At 41.9% G+C, this 24,291-nt stretch overlaps 8 protein-coding genes across 8 annotated transcripts; 4 read left to right on the forward strand and 4 right to left on the reverse strand.

Annotated features, from left to right (window-relative positions):
* Positions 1-706: 706 nt before the first annotated feature.
* admA (ADAM family of metalloprotease ADM-A) lies at positions 707-2,989 on the reverse strand (the record flags this gene model as incomplete). The annotated part of the gene is made up of 2 exons (XM_026744722.1): positions 707-2,838; positions 2,914-2,989. The coding sequence occupies 2 exons, from the start codon at positions 2,987-2,989 to the stop codon at positions 707-709; spliced, it is 2,208 nt and encodes a 735-aa protein (XP_026605588.1).
* Positions 2,990-4,893: 1,904 nt separating this feature from the next.
* On the reverse strand, positions 4,894-6,501 carry DSM5745_02707 (F-box protein; the record flags this gene model as incomplete). The annotated part of the gene is made up of 1 exon (XM_026744723.1): positions 4,894-6,501. The coding sequence occupies one exon, from the start codon at positions 6,499-6,501 to the stop codon at positions 4,894-4,896; it is 1,608 nt and encodes a 535-aa protein (XP_026605589.1).
* Positions 6,502-7,153: 652 nt separating this feature from the next.
* DSM5745_02708 (uncharacterized protein) lies at positions 7,154-7,648 on the reverse strand (the record flags this gene model as incomplete). The annotated part of the gene is made up of 1 exon (XM_026744724.1): positions 7,154-7,648. The coding sequence occupies one exon, from the start codon at positions 7,646-7,648 to the stop codon at positions 7,154-7,156; it is 495 nt and encodes a 164-aa protein (XP_026605590.1).
* Positions 7,649-8,967: 1,319 nt separating this feature from the next.
* DSM5745_02709 (uncharacterized protein) lies at positions 8,968-9,909 on the forward strand (the record flags this gene model as incomplete). Its single annotated transcript, XM_026744725.1, has 1 exon — positions 8,968-9,909. The coding sequence occupies one exon, from the start codon at positions 8,968-8,970 to the stop codon at positions 9,907-9,909; it is 942 nt and encodes a 313-aa protein (XP_026605591.1).
* Positions 9,910-10,560: 651 nt separating this feature from the next.
* DSM5745_02710 (uncharacterized protein) lies at positions 10,561-11,402 on the forward strand (the record flags this gene model as incomplete). The annotated part of the gene is made up of 2 exons (XM_026744726.1): positions 10,561-10,602; positions 10,662-11,402. 2 exons carry the CDS (start codon positions 10,561-10,563, stop codon positions 11,400-11,402), a joined length of 783 nt encoding a protein of 260 aa, XP_026605592.1.
* A 589-nt stretch (positions 11,403-11,991) lies between these two features.
* On the forward strand, positions 11,992-13,097 carry DSM5745_02711 (uncharacterized protein; the record flags this gene model as incomplete). Its single annotated transcript, XM_026744727.1, has 2 exons — positions 11,992-12,069; positions 12,120-13,097. The coding sequence occupies 2 exons, from the start codon at positions 11,992-11,994 to the stop codon at positions 13,095-13,097; spliced, it is 1,056 nt and encodes a 351-aa protein (XP_026605593.1).
* A 656-nt stretch (positions 13,098-13,753) lies between these two features.
* DSM5745_02712 (uncharacterized protein) lies at positions 13,754-14,631 on the forward strand (the record flags this gene model as incomplete). Its single annotated transcript, XM_026744728.1, has 2 exons — positions 13,754-13,780; positions 13,849-14,631. 2 exons carry the CDS (start codon positions 13,754-13,756, stop codon positions 14,629-14,631), a joined length of 810 nt encoding a protein of 269 aa, XP_026605594.1.
* A 214-nt stretch (positions 14,632-14,845) lies between these two features.
* Positions 14,846-15,797, reverse strand: DSM5745_02713 (uncharacterized protein; the record flags this gene model as incomplete). Its single annotated transcript, XM_026744729.1, has 5 exons — positions 14,846-15,275; positions 15,319-15,409; positions 15,474-15,504; positions 15,562-15,702; positions 15,753-15,797. 5 exons carry the CDS (start codon positions 15,795-15,797, stop codon positions 14,846-14,848), a joined length of 738 nt encoding a protein of 245 aa, XP_026605595.1.
* Between the last annotated feature and the right edge of the window lie 8,494 nt (positions 15,798-24,291).

Raw genomic sequence — 24,291 nt, forward strand, 5'->3', positions numbered from 1 at the left:
GGCATAAGCATAAGCAAAGTTTGCATGTGGCGCGTGAGGTGTACTTGGGGGAGGAACTGGGGAGAAAAGAGTCCCGAGGTCGGATTTATGCGAGGCGCTGATCTGGCACGGACCTTGATTCGCGGCAGAGGCCTGTGATTGGACGACACATGCCGCTAATGCAGGATGCTTACGGCGGGGCAAGGTGGGGCAAGGTGGGGCGTTCCACTGTCCCGATTGTCATTGCCTCGGCCTTCCAAGGTCTTGGAGAGAGGCTGGAGGCTGTGCTGGGAGGCATACCTATGTACACCAATCTGACAAAGCGAACACGGAGTGGTCTTCAAGGATACAGCAACAGCAATGTTTGAGCTCTTCTGTTGCCCATAATTTGAACCCTAGTGAGAGCCATATATCACTGCCTTAATCACTGCGGGTCTTGCAGTGAGTATTGCCTACCGGAATAAGGGCGAAAAGTTGAGATAAGACGGGAGTGATCGTAATTGGACAACGGGATTCCATATCTCAAGCTCAGGATGGCAAGAACATCCAGGGTATATTCACTGCTCTCCAAATTGATCGTAATTGCATCATAGGTTGCTGCCCACAAGAGCCTTGATCACCGATAAGCACACGGAGACGAATGTGAAGGGGTCCATCAGCAGCTCATACTTTCAACATATGGATATTCTAGGTAGAAAAACAAGTAGTCGATTTATATCCACATCTATCACGCATACCGAAAAGATGTCGGGGCCGTCGGCCGCACACCGGGCCCTACCGGCGCAGGCGTATACGCCGGCGGCGGCATATACACGCCCGCAACCTGTGCCCCGGGACCCGGGACAAAGCCCCTATTCCCACGCATCAAGACCCCAGCCCTCCGCTCAGCCAAGGCACCCGCCACGGGCACTGGCCGCATCCTCTTCGGCCTACGCTTCCGACAACAACAGCAAACCAGACAGGCCAGGATAACCAGAACCAGAAGTCCGCCGATTCCTGCCGACAGGCCGATAACGAGGGCTCGATGCCGATCGATCCAGGATTCATTGCTGGGGTTGTCTCTAGTCGCGGACCGACATACACCAGATGAACAGAGGCCGTTGGAGCAGGGCGTGCCATCAAGGACGGTCCCTGCATTGGAGCACGATCCGGAGGAGAACGGGCCGCTGCAGGAGAGGATACAGCTCTCCGTGCTGTTCCCGCAGGACGAAATGGTGGAGTTGTCGCCGGATATCTGCTCCCGACACTGCAGATCACGATTCGTGCATTGCCCGCTGGCGCAGAAGAGGTCTTCGGAATCGTCGCCGCACGAACTCCCGTCATCTTCGGTTTCATCATTCGGACAATCACCCGAGTCGCCGGGACAGACTTCCTCGATATCACACTCACCACGTGAAGCGCGACAGACCGTCCCGCGTGAGAGAAACTGGCAGTCGCGACAGCAGGACCCATCGCCATCTTCATTTCCAGAGGACGAGTCGCAAACAGCATCCCCTCGGAACCGACACGTAGCCCCATCACAGCAAGCGTTTCCATCGCAATCCCCACCGCAATCGCACTCCTCGCCGACTTCCACAATCCCATTCCCGCATTCTCCCACAGACACAGTGGGTGTATCCGTATTCGTCGTCAGACACCGACTATCAACGCGTCCCCGGCCAAGAGAAGAGCATACATTCCCAACCGTACACGGACTGAACTCCGTCTGCGGGCTCGAGGAAACGGGGTTCATAAGGTACGCCGCGCCAGCAGAGCAGGTATTCGCCGAGAGCGGACAGCATTGCCGGGACGAACTGGAAAGGGAACACTGCGTCGATTCACAGTCATGGTACGCGCCGAACGTATGTCCGCTTTCGTGCGCGAAGACCTGCCATTGGTTGCCTGCGCTCGCGACAACATTCACGCCCATCTCGCCGCAGAGTTCGCCCACCCATGAAACGCCGACTTCGGAGCCGGTGGGACACCCGGTCATAAGTGTCCAATATGCATTATCGTCGCCGCGGAGATTCGAGCGCCAGGACGAGAACGCATTCAAGCGGGAGTTTAGGTCTCCTGAACTGCAAGGCGTATTCCAGGGTTCTGAGCTGGATGCGGTGGAAGGGCATGCGGAGTCCGAGATGGAGAGGTTGTGGAAGGATAGGGCGATATTGAAGGAACTCTCAAACACTTGGGAGGCGGTGTTGACCATGTCGATTAGAGCGGAGGTCAGGTCTTCGGAGGAGTCAAAGGAGGCAGTAAACGTGCAGTCTGTTGCGATGCCGACGAGGGCGATTTGTCGGTCGCTGGGGCAGCCGGAGTCGTCTCCGATGGTGGAGATGAAGTCGGAGGAGTCGAGGGTTGGGGTCCATTGCCGGGGTTGAAGGGATATCAGGGTGGAGAGCGCTGGGTTGGGTGATGAGGAATCGTCGTGGATACGATAGACGAGCATTTCTCTTCGGGCTTGGTTTGATGAGCCGGGCCGGAGTTTGATATCGTACTGTGTGCCCTCGATACTGAATGCGCCTGTGAATAGCGGATCCAGACCATCGCGAACGACGCTCATGCGAGCCCATCCGACCTTTTCCCATCGGTATGCGAGCGATTGAACGTGAGCCACGCCCTTGAACACTTTATGGTTATCTCGTCGCAGAAACTCTGTCCTTACTTCTCCATCGCCAAGGAAGTTGATATGAGGGTCCTGGATCATAAGGTCATGGTTCGGCTCAAGGGCCAGCTTGATCGTCCGATCTTCTTCTTCCTCTAGTGTGAAGGTCAGGTTAAATGGCGCGGTGGCGCTAACTCGCTGACCGGGGGTATAGATCGCAACATTCTGCAGCGCTGTGCCGTTGCTCCGTGGTGCGACGGAGCGGATTGAGTATCCTGCGAATGTCAGGTCGATCCCAGTCTCAATGCCTTGCTTGCAAAAGTAGTTTTGTGAAAAGCAGGATGACTTACCTTTCACCGACTGAGATAGTAATAAGAAAAGCAAGTACACCACGAAGGCAGAGAATACGTGGGACTGGCTCCTCATGGTAGTGACGCCTCCAAGGTCGAAAAATCACCCCTCCTATCTAGCGCAACCTGCAGATGGCACTGGGTATATAACCCAACCACTGACCTTCACTAACAAGCCCTGACCCTCCAGCTCCGCCCACGAGATCCGCCGACCACAATGAGATGCAGCTGGCCTTGCTCACCAAACCGTTGCAAAAGCTCAGCCCCACATCGTAGAACGTCAGGGTAGGCTTATGCCAAGCTTAGGCATCAGGATAACGAATCCCCGCCGGACCCGGTTGGACCCCGTTGCGCGGGCCAAGAGGGCCTCGTCATCGTGGGAGCGCCAATGCTGACACTGCGGTTGGTGCATACTCCGCTCTTTGGTGTTGAATCTGTCCGGGAAGGTTGGCTTGCGTGCACAGCCTCGCGCATCTGGTTTTTGCTGGATGTGGCATGTGGGATTCGGGTGCGTTTTGAGTTGGCGATGGGTAAGATGCGTTCTTTAGATCGATAGTTTCTTGCTGATAGAGGTTGAGTGGATGAAGAGGTGTGGTCAGCTTATCAAAGGCAGTCCTGGCCATGAAAACTGTACGAAGAACCCAGCAGCTTCGGCAAAAATAGGTCAGTGACAGTTTCATCACTGCTCGAACGCCCATACCTTATCTTAACGATCGCCAGTATATAGCGGGGCAACGATCGCTGCCAAAGAGGCGCAGCAACTCCGCTCCTTAACTCCGATCGAAATCCGCTTGCGCCGGGGGCTGCTTGCCGATGCTTATGCTGACAGAGCAGGTCTTCGTGCCCCGATTACGCGTTTCAGGGCTGGGCATCAGCCACAGCTGCATGTCGCTGACCAGTGGAGTCAGTTTGACGCGATGGACAGGGCGAGTGCAGTATGGCCAGAGGAAAGGAGGAAGCGGCGGTTGTTGAGGAAGGTACGATTGATGGGAACGAGTGTTGCACCTGAGATGGCGCTTGTTCTCCTTCGAGGACGATGTAATGCCGCTTGTAGGAGGCGCAAGATGCGTTCTCGATAGTTGGTGTTGATGGAGAGATGCAGAAGCGTTGCCTCGTTGAAATGACAGATTTGGCACCTCAGGCCACAAGTTTCTTTGTTCGGACTAGCGCCCTTTCTGATTTGTCTGGACCAGCACCCACTCAACGATACACACCATTCCCTTGCCTAACTTGGGATCCAGCTATCGCTGTCGGCGCTGGCTGTACCTATAGGGAAGAGCCTTTTTACCCTGTTTCTTGCCCTTTCCACCGGCGACTTTGAGGATAGTGGCTGCGGTTAGAGCAACTGAACACTGTTTGCAGTCCTAGTGACTCTTTACCTTCCCACCACTCGCCAAATGCACTCCATCCCATGACGGCCTGATTGCACTTGGCACTTATTAGTACAGTTCGGATCAGCGTTTCGCGTTTTCCCGGGCTACATTAGGTACGGTCAATGCCTCTGATTTCCTACTCGGTCGTTCTTTCATTCAACAACACACCGGCGTCACCAATACCAAGCTACCACAGTGCAGGATCCGTCCCCACGCTTGGAATCAGCATCGTAGTCCGCTCCTTTCTCTCCGCGCCTTCATTCCACCAGGGTGTCCATACACGCGTTTAGTGGTGTTGTTATGGCTATGCGCGTTATCATTCGGACGCGCGAACCGATAATCTTCGCCGTGGTGGCCAGGACCAGTCCTAGTATATCTCTGGCTCAGAGGCCGATGTTCAGCATTAGCCCTGCACATGCGGTGGTACGATAGCGACATATTGAGGGTGCGAGATGATGATTCAAAGCGGAAGGGCAATCCCAGGTAAAAGAGATTGTTGCAGTTGCCCTTTTGATGATTCTGGTTCTGACCTGGTGGAAGTTGGAGAACCTTCAGGTTACAACTCAGATACACCAGGTCTCCTCCATCAACCCTCGGAAACACAATTCTACACAATCAGATTCTTCGATACTCCCGACGCAGCAGCTTCATCCCGCCCCAACGCCCACTCAACGAGTCTACTGCCTATCCCCTCCTCCTGGACCTCTTCCTTACAAGCCTTAAGCCAATACCACATTACCTCGCTCTCATCATAATACCTCACCCACTCAACATGCCACTTGTTCGGGCGTTTCCAGCTAGGGGATAAATCCCCAGCGGCAATCCACAGCGCCCTTCGCTGTCTCAACAACGCCACATCAGTCGCGCTAAGGTCAGACCGTTTATCGAAGAGATGCTTCATGTCCCAGAGAAGCGCCTTGATCCTGTTCTTGATGGATCTTTCGGCGTGGAGCGAGGAGTCCTGGAGACCTCTGAAGCCACTGAGAAGATTGCTCCCCGCGTTGACCAGCTCAATGTCGATGAGGTGCGCGAACCATCTCGCCAGTTCAGCACCAAGCTTTTCACGACCGTGCTTCTGTACAAAACAGTGGTTGCAGCAGAGACTGTTCAGAGAACCCTCGGTAACTCCCGTCCCATCCCAGTTCTGATAAACATCGCCATGCATCGCCGTATCCGAAAGGTCAACCGGTTTCCAGCGTGGCCAAACGCCCCCGACCCTAAAAGCGCGGAGCTCCTTCCATTTCTCGCAATTTGGACACCGGACCCGATAAAGCGTCCACGGCTTATCAAGCGAGTCTTGTCGATAAATCGTGAAAACAGGCGCCTTGACATCCGGACGCTTATTCTCCAGCACGTCCGAAACACCAGGGAAATACCGATCGATGACCGTCCCAAAGGACTTCTGTCTCCCAACAACAATAGGCACCCTCGTCGTCCCAATCCCCCTCCCTCTCCCCGCTGAGCCCCGGAATTCACCCCGTCGAAACCGACACTCAATGCACCGGCGCACATGCCGGTTCGCGCCCGCCCGGAGAACCTCAACGGCGCGGGCGTCGCGGGCAAAGATTCCGTCCTCACTTGCTTTCTCGAACTCCGAGAACGTCATACCCTGAACCTCCTCAATCCCCTCTTCCTGGAAATTGAGGTGTCGTTGCATGAGTTCGATGTTGGGCGACATCCCGTGCGGGGGCGTTGGTCGATACCGGCCCCAGTTGCACGTCGTGCTGATCGCGTAGCGCTTTCTAAGGGCGGGGTCTCTATGCATCAATGCCAAAAATTTCGCACTCTGAGCAGCTCGTCTAGCGTTTTCCGTGGGTTCCCACGTCGTACATGCCTCCGCAATCCCCGACCCCTGAATCGGCTTACGATACCCGATTCTCGACAGCGCCCAATTATCAAATGCACAATGCGGCAAGAGCTTGAGGCAGCTCGTGCAAGCCCATCGATTCGCCTCCCACTGCGGGCTATTCCGATCCGGATCGAGGGTTCCCCAGCGCGAGAAGTTAATCTGCGGGCCTCCTTCTGCCTCGCGGCATTCGAGGGCGAGAAGACGCTCGGTGAAGTGTGTGCGGCTTGGGTCTATGAGATGGCGGAAGTGGGTGTTTGTTTGAGACAGGCTGACTAGCGCTATCGGGTCGAGGAAGCAGATTATGGCGCATTGGAGTTCGGTTGGGAGGGTTTCGAGGGGGAATGTTGAGGTTGATGTTGATGTCATGGTTCAAGTCATGGAGGTAAGTGAGAGCAGATGAGGACCGGGGAAGGCTTGGTATTTATTCACGAACTGCTGATCACTGCCGTTGGGTGTTGGAGGCTTAGATACGCATAGCCACACCAGTCGCGAGTGGAGCCAGCCCTAAGCGCCTGCGGAGCGCTACCAGGTCTGAGTCAAGGGAGACTCGCAGCGAAACAGAATGGTTTTGGCTATTTGTTTGCGCGTTGCGCTTGAAATAGGCACTTTACCTTTCCCTGTAGATGGGGTAATATAGCTGTTCGTGGAATTAGATATATTTTTTATTAAAAATAATAAGCTTCTAACCTTATGCCACAGAATTCCTCCTTGGATTCACACGCTCTGCATTTATTATTGGAGGGTGATAGATATGGCGTTAGCCCAGTATCTGCTACAGGGTTTAATCTCTTTAGTGACTGTTTTTGCAAGGGCTATTGTGCCTCGCTGCCATCCTAGATATAAGGTAGTTTCTCAATAACACCCAATTTGTGTCGCGTATGGCTTTACATTATGTTTCTACGTACTACTCCAGTGAGTAGGAGTATTGTTGCACAAAATCTCAAAACAAGGGGGGGGGAAATTTCTTATGTTCTTCATGTTATAGAAAACGCACATAATAGTAACCTCGGGCCATTGCTTAACGAACCATATAGTAAAAGAACTTCAACCGATGGTACGTCATACAATCATCAAACTCCTCAAAAGACACATAACTCCAGCGCTCCCTATACTTCCTGGGCATAAACGAAAAGATCTTACCGATATCCTGAGCCGTAAGGATCATGGACTCCGGCGCATCAACCATGAGAGCAAAGTGCGTTATCGGCTTATCCCGCTTATCCGTGGTATCAGTTGCATTGAACGAAATGCGCAGCTTGTCGACATCATAGATGTCGTAGCGCTCCTTGCACCAGGCCTTGATGGCGTCGGAGATCTGGTTTACGAATTCCTCGGAGATTTCGACGCTGCAGTTTGCCGGGAACTCCTGCTTTAGGACGAAGGGGTAGACTTCTGAGAGGGGGAAGATCACGTCCGGCGTTAGTTGTTTGGGGAGCTTGTGCTTCTGGAGCTTCTTGTATATGGGGCGGCATTTTTCGCAGAGCGTTTCGGGGGAGCTGCAGGTGCGAGGCATTTTGGCGTTCGTGCTGAAAGGTCTGGTTGGTAGGAATCTGGTTGGCTCACTTGGCTCGGAGAAAGCTTTTGCTGCTGTTCCTGATGGCGGGTTCGATTCGGGACTTTAGGCCATTTTTATGGCCATACCGACATAAAGCGCTTTGTTACTAGGCAGTACAAGGAAATCTTTTTTCAGACAACAAGGACGTTTGTCTGGTGTGTGCTTGTCCTTTATCCTGGATTGTTCCTTTGCTCACCAAGTTCTTTGAACATGAGTACAAGTAGATCATTATGCGTTGAAAGGGCAGAGATACTAAATGGAGTTGAAATGAAATACCTAAGTGACTTGTATCCAATTCATCCCCATCAGGCGTCTAAAGAGTTGAACCGGGTTGATGACCAGTCGCTGCAGACAGGAAACCCCAGGGAAGACTTCAGGCACCGACCGTCCTCTATTTGTCTTCTAAAACAAAAACCTTAACCTCTGTTCAAACTTAAGACCAGTGGCTATGGCTTTAACGTCCTTGTACGCTGTTCTCGGCCTAGTGCTAAGTGGTCTGCTAACGATCTTGAAGTGGAGGTATAGTAAATAGATTCAGATAAAGCATATTAGCCTTTCCAAACTCTAATATTACGCTTGTAATTTATACATTCTTGAGGTAAGTTCTTTATCCCTTCCTGTCTGATAAAAAAACTCAGCCAACGCTGCGTTGTTCCCGAAGTGAAATTGATATATATTTCTGCAGTATGGTAAGCTCCCAGTCCGCCATTCCTGGCGGCAAGCCAGCAACAGGCCACTGACAACCTAAGAAAATAGATGAGGGTATTAGTGTAGCATAAATCTTGCTATCGTCCCCACGCTACCGAAAATGAGCTAAATGGGACATAATCACTTACCGCATGGGTTCGACAGGCTTGGCAACCCGAGATGCATGCTTCGCCAGGGAACCTTCGTTCGTGAAACCTCTTGAGGACTTTGGACACTTTTAATCAGGATGCGTTATAGAGTCTACTCTATCATATGGCTATTTTACTTCTTGGACATAAGATGGGCCAACTGTACAATCGGACGATAATCCCATGCTTTGATGACTGTTGTTATATGGACTATGCCAGCGTCTGTATTTAAGTGGGGGGCTACCTGTAGATATAGTACGCAGTGCTGTTTGCAGATTCTCGAGGCGTCTCCTGCGCCAATCGTCCCGTCCTTCCTTTTATGGTTCTACCCCGTTCCTACCCCGGTTTCTACCCCGCTTCCCACTATTTAACGCCGTCAAAAGACTCATCTGGCCCTATGTAAGTATCAATCGACAACTCAACCATTACACGATTGCCAACATGCCGCGAGCAAACAAGAGAAGAAAGCTGGCCCAGGCCCAGGCCGAGCTCCAGGTACGTGGTCCGCATGCGTTCCCCGGCTCCATAGCCACGGCCCACTATGCTAACACGATCAACCCGTCACGAATCACGATTCAGGTCCAGACCGTCTCCAAGTCCAAGCACCTCAGCTCAGACGATGAAGATGACAACTTATTGTCGCACAAGGCCGTCTCTAGCCATCCAGCTCGCCAATCGTCCTTGACAGCGAAACCACAGCCTGCAGAAGCCAAGGCGCCGCCGAACCGACGATTCCATCCGGAGGTCGAATATCCAAAGAGAGAGAGCTTAGAGAGCGTCCAAGTGCCCTTTGGTCCATGTATAATGCTGGCCTGTCGAGGCGACGACGCTGGATGTCCTTGCTGCGGCAGTGAAGCCCATACGAGTGATATCGTCATCGCGTTCGACGGCGCCTGCTCCAATAACGGGAAGCCGAATGCGCTCTCGTCAATTGGTGTTTATATTGGGCCCAGAAATCGACTAAACATCTCGTGTACCCTCAACTCCCTTGATAAACATACCAGCGAGGTGGCTGAATTGGAGGCTTGCGAGGATGCCTTGACACGGGCAGGCTTCATAGAGGCTTACTTATCGGTTGTGCATCCTTTGCGACGGGTTGTCCTCAAGTCGGACTCCGAGTATGTCGTAAGAGGGGTTACGGAGTGGCTGCCGAAGTGGAAGAAGAATGGGTTCAAGAACTGCAGAGGATTGCCGGTGGCCAACGCGGGCCACTTCAAACTGATCGAGTGGATGATCGAGCAGCTGGAGCAAGACTTGAAGGTCGAGTTCTGGCTGGTGCCGCGGAAGATGAACCAAGAGGCTGATAATCTAGCCAAGATGCGCTTGAAATCTGACGTGCCCACAGCAATTGATGCCTTGTTTGGTCCAGTCCCCGGCGACTAAGTCCTTGGATATCGCTTTGTTCTGTGCACGAATGTATCTCGTTTCAGCTCCAGAATGCAGGAATGGACTATCTTGAATACGCATTATTTCGATGGTTGTGGCGGCCAGATGTGGTTTTCTGAGCAAGGCTCAGCGAGTATTGAGCTTGATGACTTCCCGGTTTCTCGATCCATTGCTGTCAGATCCTTGTATATGGAGAGTAGTTCTTCTCGTTCCAAGTACTAAACAGCCGGCCGTTCTATTGATTTCCCGTAGTAGGGATCAAAGTGTTGTGTGTCTGGGAAGAGAAGTGCTCCGAAAGTCGTCATGGCTAGTCGGCCACTCCTGCGCCGTGACCTCCGCAGACGAGGAAGCAACACAACCGCCTCAATTCCTCTCGCTCTTCCCTTCTCTTCGCCCTCTCCTCTACCTCCATTGTTTCCCTGGCCGCATCCATCGAATGATGGCTCCATGAGTGACTGAGACCTCTTGCTTGACTTCCTTCAGCAATTCTATCATTTCACAGCACTCCCTTCGGTCCTGCTCGTCCCTTGATTCTTCAAAACACCTCATAACACCTCACGCGTTCCAGCAAAGACCAGTTCCTTCATCTCATTACACAATTCCGTCCTTCTTTCGCCCCCGCTGTTACTGCCTTCCTCGACAATCAAAATGGTGGCGGGTCACTTCGGATTCATCCATTCTAGCTCTGCGGTAAGACAGATCTCGCTTCCCTTTGAGCAGACCCCAAACTAACTTGATGAGCTTAACAGGGCGGCAGATTCCACCCCCGCAGATTCAACCCAGCCCTCAGAGGCCATGGTGCCACGTCCCATTATGACCACTCTACCCCCGGCCGATCGACCCCCTCCCCGCCAAACCGCACCCAAGCCATGGCCAACCACCGATTCCTCGTTCACGAACACTACCCGATCAACTTCACAGATGAGGACATTGAGTGCCCCGAGGGACAATTCGTGCACCTCGCGTGTCCAGCGTCAATCCGCAAGTGTGCCCACTGTAACAACCACGAGCATCATCCGGGGGAAATTGTCATCGCTTTCGACGGAGCTTGTTCGAACAATGGGAAGGGCGAGGCTATTGCATCCTACGGTGTCTACCTTGGACGGGAAAACCCGATCAACAAGAGTGTTACTTTGCGTGGGGACCGCCACACCTTGCAGGTTGCCGAGCTCGCGGGCTGCCTCAACGCCATGCGGATGGCAGTTGCGGTGAAGATGACCAGCCCCTTGCGTGACGTGCTGCGTACTGTCACTATTAAGTCCCACTCCTCCTACGTTGTGGATGGACTGACCGAGCACCTCCGTGGCTGGAAGGAGAAGGGATGGAAGACTGCCAAAGGGTCACCGGTTGCGAACATTGATCACTGGAAACGCCTGGAACAACAGATCGAGTTTCTTGAGGCTGGGGGTGTCACGGTTAGGTTCTGGCTTGTGCCGAAGGAGATGAACCAGCAGGCTGAAATCTTAGCCAAGCTCGCTCAGCCGGAGTGATGTTCGTCTGGGGAGAATCTGTGTGCATGTTGTATGGATGCGATGGTTGATCAAATATGAGGTTTCAAAAAGTTTTTCCATTTTCTGTCTGAGTTCGAGTTGATCTCATGGTTTCGATCTCATACCCCAGCAGGGCTTGTTGATTGTTCTCTCTCTTCTCTCTGTTGTCTGTTGCATTATTTCTTTCCGCGGTACGATACCTAGGTATACTTCAAACCCGCAGTTTGTTCCTTCGCCCTCGATCTTGGGTGTTGTTCAAGCTTGGGGGTGAGAACGGAGGAGGTTACTCATATTGTCACGGAAAATTCAGAATTCATGACGAAAAGTTCAATCCGCAGACTTTGATTATTTATGGGTGATTGAAGTTGTCCTGGTGGAGGTTTAGGAGAGACCCTGGGTTAGGATTGTCCTGGTCGAGGAGAACAGCAGTCACGTGCCTCCCGGGACAGAGTTTGATTCTATCCAGACAGGCCCGCCCCCCAAAGTGTCCTCCTTACCATGCTCTTCCTGTGATCCTAACATCCATCTCACGATACCCTGTCCATCGATTTGTGTATTTGAAAGGCTAAGATCTACGGCTCACACAACAATGCCCCCTCCGCCCCATCCCGCTGGCTCCAGCGGCAACCTTCCGCAAAAACACCCCGCGCGTTCATCCCAATCGGGGGTATGCGCGTATCAGAAAAGCCACGGGAAGAGGGAAGTCATCTTCGAAAGGACGGCTCGGATTTCGTAACGGCTCGTCTGGGTACGGCGTCTGCGTCTGCAAACCGAATCAAGGAAAAAGACCAGCCTCGTGTGAACGCCTCCGGGGTCATAACGGCTCGCTTACCTGGCGTGTACGCATCCGCAAAGAAGTGTAAACTGGAAGGTTATTCCCAGGTGGACAACGCCGAGTTAGTTACAGCTCGGCCAGTCATCTCGCTAACGGCAATGGAAGCAAAGCGCAATCCCAAAAGCAATCCCTGCCCCAAAACACCGAGCCGACGGTTCATCCCTGAAGATATTTACCCCTCTCCCTTCAAGGCATCGGATATCGAGCGCGAGATAGGCCACTGGGTCTTCGTCGCGTGTCCAGGGCGCACAAAATGCCGCAACTACAAAAGGCACAGCTCACATCTGGACACAATTGTTGTAGCCGTCGACGGTGCGTGTATCGGCAACGGGCAGGAAGACGCCGTCTCCTCTTTAGCCGTCTACGTTGGGCCCTGGAACCACAATAATGTGGTAGACGACAAGGGCATCTACCCTGGGCAAACAAGCCAAATCGCCGAGATGGAAGCTGCTATTTGGGCTGTGAGCACGGTCTCTGGTATTGAAGAGGACTTTGACTCGGATGATGACTCGGATGAAATCTGGTTGTGTGGGAGGCCTCGTACCGTTATCATCAAGTCGGACTCCTCGTATGTGGTTCGCGGGTTGACAGAACACCTGCCCAAATGGAAGGCGAACGGGTGGAGGAACTCAAGCGGGAAGCGCGTTGCCAACAGGGAGAAATGGGAGGAGCTGGAGGAGGTAGTGTGCGAGGCCGAGGACCAGGGTTTCGAGATTTTCTTTTGGCATGTCCCGCGCGAGATGAACCGTATTGCTGATGCTGCTGCCAACTGGGCGTTGTCGCCGCGGACAACGTGTCGTTTCGCTGGAGTGGAGTGGCGCGGGGGACGGGCGAGGATTATACCGTTGATTGGCTTTTAAAATGGCTCTTCCGTTAATGGTCTGCACTTGCGGAAGGAAGAGTCCCTGCGGTATACGTCTTATTCAGGCACTTTGGTCCTTGTTCTGCTCCGGAGACATTCGCTTACTCCTTGAGATACATCGAGAGTGGGAAAAGAGGGATTGGCACTCAAGGCCATACTCACGCCGGCATACACCATGCAGGCGCCATCTCGAGCCCTCGCTTCCAAGTGAATCCTGACAAGACCACCGCCCTATCTAACTAGATTCTCTCAGATATCCACAAAGATTAAAGAACATCACCATCAACGCGAGGCCTCCCTCAAATTCCTTATCTTCGGTCTCTCGCGGCATTGCACCGCGGGATCCTACATATCTGCCTCGCTGGTGCTCAGAATTTTGGGTTCCTGGGAAATGAAATATCTCAGGAAGTCACATTCGCAGCCCAGTTTTCGGTGGAAAGGACAACCTGTCAGCATCGGACTCCTCTCCCTACCTAACCACGTTACTAGCTTAATAGGTTCTCTTCGTTTGCGCCTCTGACCTGTTCTTTGCAGCAACCTGGGTCATGAACCTTCGCGAACCCTCCAGCTCACAATCCACCTATCTCCTACTGGTCGCGACTCAGCAAACTCTCCGAAAATATCAGCCCCTACCACCATCTAGCGAAGAGAAGAATGCCGCATTGCGAGCTAAAGGTCATGGTAAGTCCATCTACTTCCCCGAAACACAAGCCTTTCAAAAACACCTCCAGCCTAACAAACGACTATAGGAGAAATTCAACGGAGACTACAGCCACGCCGATCACACCTCCACGGCGCACGAAGCCTACACCCCGTCAAGGGAACTCACAACGCTCCTATCCCTAATGGCGCTCACCAACCAACCAACAACAGCAACAGACATACCGCCGCGCCGCTTCCTCCTGCAAGAACACTACCCGCCCCCCTTCCACACCAACCCGCTAGATATCGAGAGCGCGAGAGAAGGCTGGGTGTTCCTAGCCTGTCCGGGGTCCCCGGAGAAGTGCCCCCATTGCAAAAGACACCCGGCGCACACGTCCTGCATCGTGATCGCCATTGACGGCGCCTGCCAGAACAATGGAAGCACGCAGGGGACTGCGCGCGCCGCGTTCGCCGCGTATTTCGGGAAGGGGAATGAGCTCAACACGGCGCGCCTGGTGGGAGCGGATCAGCGGCAGACGAGCCAGGTTGCGGAGTTGGCAGGTGCCATTGAAGCGCTGCGCATTGTCGCGGGGCTGCCTGAGGAGCAGAAGCCCGATGGCAAACTTTATACCGTGACGCTCAAGTCGGACTCGGCGTATGTGGTTCAGGGGGTGACGGAGTATCTGGCCAAGTGGAAGAGGAACGGCTGGCGGAATGCACAGGGCAAGGCGGTGGCGAATATTAAGCTGTGGAAGGAGCTAGAGGGCCTGGTTGAGCGTGTTGAAGAGAATGGTGTTGGAGTCTGGTTTTGGCTTGTCCCGCGCGAGTTGAATCCCGTTGCTGATGCTGCGGCGAAGTGGGCTCTTCGCCCGGGGAATAGTTTGCCTTGATGAAGCACCCGAGGCGAGCATCTCCGTTAGGCAGCTGGGATATGCTAAGGTTTTGCGCTCCCTCGAGTGTACACACCTTGGAATTTCTTAATATGACGTATCCATTTGTTTGCCTGTCTACACCATATCAATCCCCCCCACATACGGCCGATTAGCCTGTTAGCTGTTCAGAGCACGGAAGGGTTACGACAGGCTTTGACCACTTAAGACAGCATCAGTCCGACTTCCCAGCAGAAACAGTCCTCTCCTCCAAAAGCGTCGTCTGAACCAAGTACGCCAGAACAACATCCTCATCCCCAAAGAACCCCTCTGTAAAGCGCATGGCCTCCCAACTCTTATCAGCATCCACGTGCTCTGCTGGGTAAATCTGCACTGGCCATATCCGACAGGCAGTATAATATAGCAGTGCCGCCATACTAGTCGATAGCAGAAAGCCTAGGTCATAAATCCGGACGGCGGCAGTTCCTATGGAGCCGGGGCTCAATGCGCCAGATACGCCGGGGATTACGAGCGCAATGGCGGCTGCCCAGGAGATGAAGGCCCGCAGGTTGAAGCCGTGGGTGTAGTAGTATGGCTTGCCGGATTCAGTTGCGTAGAGGGAGGGGATGTGGATGTTGCCTTTGCGGATAAGGAAGTAGTCGACCCTGGAGAAGATGGAGTGTAGGGGCTGGCAACAAAGATTCGTACACCATGATTGCCACAATCGGGCAGATGAAGCAGAGATAGGAACCCAGAAAGGTGATGAAGGAGGTTGCTGAGTAGGTGAGCTTCCATGGAACTACAATCGAACGGGTCAGTTGGAACGGGCAGGTTTTTGTGATGGTGATGAATTTTTAACATACCACACACCCATGCCAGTAGGAAGCAGACGACCTAGCCGCGAACGATGGTGAAATACCGCGGAAATAGGCCCGCTAAGTCACAACCCACTGGAATAGAATTACTTGTCAGGTTTGTGACGAAAGTCGCGAATGCTTGGATTCCAGCAGCAAGGAAGACAAGCGTTCGCGCCCCAGGGCTCCAATAGTTGTCAAGAATACTGGAGTAGAAGTCCCAGAGGTTCCAGTACGCCTACCAAACATTACTGACCATATTTTAACAAATCCGGGGTGTCTGCGTACCTCGCCAAACTGTTTGTACCCAGCAGCCGTAATAACCACTAGCATAGGCCGCGGCGCGCAGCGCCGCGGTCGGAGCTAGTAAATTATTTTTTTTAGTAATTTAATATTAATAAATTATTAAATAGTAAGCAAGCTTAATTCCTATTAATATTATAGCTAGCTTTTTATAATATTAAAGGGGATTATAAAATAATTTAGGGGTATAGCTATTTCCGTGAGGAATATTAAATTTTAGGGTTTATTTATATAATATTATACTAGGTATAATTTAAATATTTTAATATACTATAACATAGGGGAATAATTATAAGATTTAATTAAGTTATAATTACTAGGGTTTAAACCTGCTTAAGCAGGCTAACTAAGTATAAAATATAATATTAAAAAGGCTATTTATAACCCGGGGTGCCACGGGCGGTACTTATTTATACTTTATTTTTTAAATATATTATTAAAAAAGCAATAACTATATAAAATTATAATTTTAAAATTTACCTGCTTAGTTTACCTGCTTATTTTTTTATAAATTATAATAAATTTACGCGCCCGTGCAAAGGCCTTTTTAGCATGTAAAAAAAGTAATAGGCTAGGTATATTTATAAAAAGTACTAATTTATTATAGGACTTTAGGGGGCTAGCCCCTGGGCTAAAAATATTTATTTAATAGTAATATAAACTTAAGGGCTAGCTTTAAGCTAAATATTAAATATTAATTAAAACTAGGCTGCATAATTTATTTAAAGCATTATTTTTTAATAATAGTAATTAAGGTAGTACTTATTATAAAAAAAGCAAGGCTTTTAACTAAAGGTTATAAATAGTTACCTTTTAGTAAGTAAGCCCTTTATTATAAAACTTTATTATAAAATATTAATAGCTTATATTTAGTTACCTACTTAATTTACTTACTTAATTTACTTGCTTATAGCCCTCTAGCCTTATTTTATAGGCTATATTTTTTTTATTTTATATGGTTTTATAGCTAATTAATTTTTAAAAAATTAAAAAGTTATTAAAAATTAAAGGTATACTAGGGATTAAAGGGGGATTAAAAATTATTTATAAATTAATTAAGCAAGAAATAAATACTTATATTAAATAAAAAGTCTTACTAAGTCCTTGGTATACCTAGGGGCTTAAAAAGGTTTTTAATTACTTATAATATTAATAATATATTTACTAGTATTAAGGGTGGTTCCTAAAGTTTTAACTAAAATATTTAGCCCTAAGTATTTTAATAATAAAAGTATTTAAGGTGGTTCCTAAAGCCCTAACTTAAATATTTAATCTTAAGCTTTTTAATAATAAAGATATTTAGGAAATAATTATTTATAAACAGTGTTAATAAAGTAGGGCCCTTATTAAATATAATAATAAATAAATTTAATAGCTAATAAGAACTATCTTATAAACCCCACCTATAATACCTACTTTTAGTGCCTATTATTTATAGGCTAGTAAAATTTATACTTAAAATATTAAGTACTAGTGCGTCCGGGAAAGTGTTTTACCTTTTTTTATATTTAATTAACTATTATACAAGCTTATAGGCTTTAATTATTAAAGTTAACTTTTAGTAAGGTAAATAACTTATTATTATAGGGTAAACCTAAAATATAAAGTTTTTTTTAAAATAAAAAAATAATATAATATTTTTAAAAGTAGCTGTCTTTTAGGGCATGGCTCTTATATATATTATATTAATAAGTTTATTAAATTTATTATGCTTTAGTACCATACCTTTATACTAATATTTTAAGGTATAAGGTACTTAGGGTTTATAAGGTTATTTACCCTAAAAAATATATTAACTAAAATTTATAATATATTAATAATTAATAATAGTACTAGAATAGCTAGCTAGCTTTAAAATTACTTATATAATTTAGCTTTAATATTTTTAGCTATAGTATTAAGGTAAGCTAGGTTATTAAAATTAAGTTAAAAAAAGCTTACTACCCCTATTTAATAATATATATAAAAATACTAAGGTATTAAAGTTTAAAAGCCATGTTTACTAAAATAATAAATATATACTATTTTAGCGCGTTATAAAAAAAAATAATAGGTTAAATTTTTTTAGCCAGGGGCTTATTTTTAATAAACATGCTAATTTAATAAATACTAGTATTATACCTAACTAAAAATATACTTTTTATTTAATAACCTTTAAGTTACTAGAATAAGGCTTTAAAGCCCTAAACCTTTTAAACTTATTATATTAAAGCTTTTTTTTAAGTATTACGCCTTTAGGCGTGCCTTTAAGTATTATACCTTTAAGTATTAAAAGTTAGCTTCGGGCTAAGCTAAAAAAGGTTATTAAAATAATAATACTTTATTATTAGTTATATACTAATTAACTAAAGTTACTATAGTAAAGATTTCTAGCTTATAAAAAATATATATTATATTTAAATACTTGTTTTAGGTAGTTATAAGCTACAGGAATTTAACCTAAAGGGTATTATAAGGCTAAATAAGTAATTTTATTTTAACCTAAACTTTAAAAAGTAATATATTATTTATTTTATATAAAAGTATAATAAATAATAAAAAGTTTTATAAATATTTTAAGCTATATTTTATATACCCCCCTCACGTGGTGGTAAAGGCATAAATAATATATTTTAATAATATAAAGTAATAGTAAGTAATAATTTTTAGGTAGCTACTATACCTAGGGTTAGCTAAAAAAATAATAACTAATAATATTTTATAAGTGTAAAGGCACGTTATTAATAGTAGCTAATAATACTAATATACTAATACCTGGAAATAAGCTAAAGCGCTAATACTTAGGGATATTTTATTTTTTTAGCCAGCAAGGTTTAGGGTGGCCTTGCTATATAAGAAACTAATTAGCCCTATTAAAATATATTATACTAGTTTAATTAAATTAAACTGGTTGGTTTATTTAAGTATAATAAATAATTAATAAATTTAAACTTAATAAATTTAAATGCTTATTATTTTTTTTAGTGCTAAATATAAACTATAAACCCAAGAACTTTAATAAACCAAGGACTTTAATAAACTAAAAATTACTAATAAACTAAAAACAGCTAATAAACCTAAATTTAAATATTTAATTTTTTACCACACTCTGCGTTACTACAAGTGTTTTTAATTTTTTTAATTAGCGGGTTTTTTATTAAGTTACTAGTATACCCAAGGGCTTAAAGGGGGGCAAAGGGCAAACTTAATAGGCAAACTTAAAGGGTAAACTTAGTGGGCAAACTTAAAGGGCAAACTTAATAGGTAAATTTAAAGGGCAAAAAATAGTAAATATCCCTTAATAAATAAATAAAATTAACCTTACATTAGCTTAATTATATAAGTATTAAAATAAAAAAAAGACAGGTATTTAATAAACATTAGGGTACTAGTTATTAAAATAATTAAAATTATTAAAATAAAAAAAGCCCGGTGTTAAACCAAGTAAAAAAGTAATAAAAGTATAAAGTATTTATTAATATTAAAACCCTAAGGCAGTGCGCACTTAAAAGTATTATATTAATATAAAAAAATACTAATATAGCATTAATAAAAAAAACTACTACCTAAATTAATATTTTAAAGCTAATAATATATATAAAAAAATTATAAATATATTACTAGCAAGAAAACATTATTACCTAACTAAGTATATAATTACTTTAGGGCCTTCCCCTTTTTTTTAAATAGCCTAGTAAAAGTGCTTGCTATTAAAAGGTTAATAATACCTAAAAAAATAATTATATATAAAGCAGGCACCTTATTAAGGCTCCCCCGGAGAACTAAAAAAAAATAAAGAAGTATAAGTATTAAAATTATAAAAAGGGTATTTATTTTTTTTACTTTTTTTTATAAGATTTTATGTTTTTTTACTTATACTTTTTAAAACTTGCGTTCTTATTCTTTAAGATTACTTTTTATTTAAAGGAAGAAAAAGGCTTTAAAAACATAAATTAAAAAAGCTTATAGTTAATTTAATTTTTTGCTATATTATTAGTAATAAGAAATTTAATCTTAACTATTAAACTAGTGGCCCTAATAAAAAGGGAGGAAGTAAACTAGAATATAGTTTTTAAAAATTTAGGCTAGCGGGAGAAGGTGGTATTAGTATTATTTTTAAGCTTAGTAAACTTAATAAAAGTTCCCGGGACCATGGACGCCTTAATATATTTTTTTTTATATATATATAAAATATATATTAATAAAAATAAATAAAATTAGTATTAAATATACCAGGAAGTTACTATAAAAAAAAAGGTGCCTAGCCTAGTAGTAAAAAGCATAGGTTAAGGCGTAGTTTACTTATTATTAAAAAGGTAAGTTAAAGCTATAATATAAATAATAATTAATTTTTAGCTATAAATAAATAGCTAGTTAATTATATAACTAAATACCATGTATTAATAATTAATACCTAGAATTATAATTTTTTTTACTAAATAATAAGGCGTAGTATATAGTAAATAAAAAATTTTATAAATTTAGGCTTTTCCCGGCCATGGTAACTCCGCACCTAAATTATAAAAATTTAATATTAACTATAATTATTTTTATAAATAATAATTATATTACTAGTAAGGGTAAAAAAGGGGTTACAAATATTAATACTACTATTATTATAAATCTTAAATAATAGGTTACTATCCTAGTAATAAATATAATTTATATTTATAATTATAATTAGTCCTTAAGGGCCTGGCACAACCAAGAAAGTGCCCTTAACTTAAAAAAACTAGTTATTTATATATAGTTACTTATATAAATTATACCATTAAATAATTAAAAAAATCTTATTATTTTTATTTTATTTTAAACTAAAAAAATTATCCTGGAAGCTTATAAAGGCTGTAATAAAAATTAAAATTTCCTTATTATTCAGGCCCTAGGAAGTATTACTAGTAATAATAAAAAAGGTAAAAAATAAAACATGGGATTAATTTTAAAAAAACATGGTAATTAAAAATTAAATAAATTAAGAAAAAATAAAACTTAAAAATAAATATAAAATAAAAAATAAACTACCTACTTAAGGGCACTAGCAAGATTTATATAATCTAGCACCTTATTATAAATAATATTTTTAATAACACGCTTTTTATTTTTAAATTTAAAAAAAAATAAAAAGCTATTTTATATTAGTTGCGCGGGAAAGTGTAATATATAATTAGTTATGGGAAAAAATAAGCTTTTAAAAATCTATATTAATATAATTTAATAATTAACCTTAAAACTTATTAATTATTATAGCAAAAGCAAGGCACACTAGAAATTAAAAATAGTAAATATAATAAGTAAAATTATTTTTTTTACTAGGAAGTTTAGCCTAATAAATTAGCTATTTTTTACTATTAAACTAGCTATTATTAAGGCGCACTTTAAGATATTAAGTAAATATATAAAGTAAAGTTATTTAAGTACTATTATATAGGCTGTTTTTAGGGGCTAAATTATTAAATAATATTAAAAAAGCCCTAATTTTAAGTTAAAAAATAAAAAAAAGTAAAATAGCTAAATTTAGGCTTTATATAAGCTTAAGGGTTATAAATTCTTAGTTTAGGTTAAAAATATTATATTTATTTTTTACTTAAAACACTAAATTATCGCGTGGGATTTAATTTAGTAAGATATTATTTAACTCGCGTATAATTAAATTTAAAATAGTTAAAATAACTTAGCCTTAAAAGTATTTTAGGTTTTTATATATTATAGCTAATTATGGATAAACCTAATTTACTAGGCTTAATAAGTTAAATTAAGTATTAATAAAGGCAGGAATTTAAATCTAACCCTTAAGCATGGGATCCTTACATAAAATTTATAATTAATTTTTAAATTAAATATTTTTTAAATTAGTATATTAAAAATATATATTTTACTAAAGGCGGAGCACCTTAATATTTAATTAAATATTTATATTATATATAATAACCTTAATAATTTTTTTTATGCCTTTCATGGGAATAACCAGGAGGATTTACTAAAAATTATTATTAAATATAATTAAAATACCTTTAAAGGGGCAGGTATTTTAATAAATATTTTATAACATGGTTTCCACCGCGTTAAAAATCTTATTTAATATTATAAGTATTTTATTTTAAATAATTAAATTTATATACTAAAGCAGTTTAGTTAAATAAGTCTTAGTATTAATATTAACTATTTTTAATAAGCTAAGTAAAACCAGGATTTTTAGGTATTTATATGTAGTTTACCCACTAGGAAAAAGTTAAGTAATAATATTAGTAAAAACCATGCATAACATAATTTAATTTTTAAAATAAAGTTAAAAACATAATATTTAATAAATAAAGGTCTTGCCCGTGCCGCCCGGACTATTTAAAAAAAAGTAAGAATTAGTAAAGTCTGCCTGGTTTTATATAGTATTTAAAATCTAGTTATAAGCTAATTATTAATTAATATTTAATAAAGCCTTTTTATTAGTAGTATTTTTTGCTAGCTACTACTTATTATATATATATTTAATAGTAATAAAAGGGTTCTTAGGCTAGGGTCCCTAATTATTAATTAAATTAAAAAGGTAAAACTTAACCAAGGTCTTATTTTTATTATAAAGTAGGTTTTAAATTATATATAAACTATAGTTACACGTGACCTGGGCAGGGATCTATTTTAAAAAATAATTAAAACCTAATTAATTAACATGCACGGGAAGGTTTTTATAAATCTAGGATTTATATTTAGCTTAAATTTTAAATATATTTTTTAAATTACTAAAAACCATGGCTAAAATAAATATATACTAAAAAGCTATCCTAACCTACAGCCTATAAATATTTTAAAAGTATAAATCCTATTTATTATTCTTAAACACCACGCCACGGGCAATACAAGCGTTTTTATAAAAGTTATAAACATGCTTATTAACTATATAAAAATCCTAAAAACTCTTAGGGCTTTAAATAATATATAAAAGTAGTTAAAAATAATATTTATTTCTTATAAAAAAACTAAAATATAGCATTTAACTAACCTAAAATTCCCGCTAGCGGGCCTTCTATATCTAAAGCCTAAAATAATTAATAAATAGTAAAATAAGAGCATTTAATAATATACTTTATATTTTATATATAATTTTCTAGTATCTTGTAATATAAGCATGGTTTTTTAATAAAGTTTACTTAGTTATACTTAAAAAAGGCCTATAGTAAAGTTTTTGCTAACTTACCCTTAGTTTTAATTTATTTTTTTAACTAATTATTTTTAAAAACAAACCTATTATAATTTTTATTATATATATTAAGCTATATTATAGGTAAATAATACAAGTAAATTAAATATACCAATAGGTGCCACGCAGCCTTAAAGGCACTTAAATACTAATTATTTATATAATAAGTAATTTTATTAATAATATTAAACTAGATACAAGCCTTGGGGGAACCTTTATAAAGGTACTTATAAATATATTTAATAATAGTTACATGCTAAACCACCTTTATATTAATATATATATAATATTAATAAAAAAGATATAAAAAATAAGGTATTACCTATTAATTACCCATAAATATAGTACAAGACTTATTATTAAAATTAAAAATATTAGTATAAACACTATTATTATATTATTAATACTCCGGGTATTAGCCTTTATAAAAAACTATTTTAAGATAAAAGGATTTAAAAAATCCCTTACTATACTTTTAAGGCTTTTTATTATTATTAAAATAATACTATATTTTTAAATTTAGTGTGCTGCAAGGGCCATAAATTATAATTAATATAATAATATTATACAGTACCTTTAAATTAAAGTCACCTTTGGCTAGGGTATTTAGGTTAAAAATTTTAGCTAAAATAAAATTATTAATCTTTTTTTATATTAAAAACCTATATTTAAGCTAATAAAAAATATAGAAATGCGGTAGACCCTGTTTTTAAAATTTAATAATAAAATAATATATAATATACTAACTAAATATATTATTCTTAAATTTTTAAAGCATTATTTAGTTCTTGGTATAAAAAACTTAATATACTAAATTAGGCTAATTACTTTAAGTTTAGATTAAAACACTATTTTTATTATAAATAAGCTCTTGGGTAATTTTGTCCCACTTTAAATTAATTATAAAAGTAATAAATAATATTAAGGTTTTATACTATAAAACTAGTATTATAAAATTAAAATAAGACTTGTGCATGTAATAATTACTACCCTTAAAATTAGTACTTAAAATAATCTACTTTTTAACTTATATAAGATTATATTTATTATTTAAGGCGCGAGAGGCAGTGCTATAAAAAGTAAAATAATAAGTTTTTTATATATTATAAATAATTTACAGGCGTGTATTTTTTATATAAAGCTAAATATTAACTAAAAATTACTAAAAAAGTATGGCACCCTAATATAAAATATTAAATTTATTTTTATAAGTAAAAATATAATATTAATAAAAAATAGCTATAATAATAATAACCTGCCTGTTACTTTATACCTTTCTAGCCTAGGTTAATATATAAATTTTTTAATTATAATAATAACCTATACCGCCCTCCGCGTAAAACAGGACGTAAT

This window comes from Aspergillus mulundensis (assembly GCF_003369625.1).
Source record: "Aspergillus mulundensis strain DSM 5745 chromosome Unknown scaffold_2, whole genome shotgun sequence".
In the NCBI taxonomy this organism is placed as follows: domain Eukaryota; kingdom Fungi; phylum Ascomycota; class Eurotiomycetes; order Eurotiales; family Aspergillaceae; genus Aspergillus; species Aspergillus mulundensis.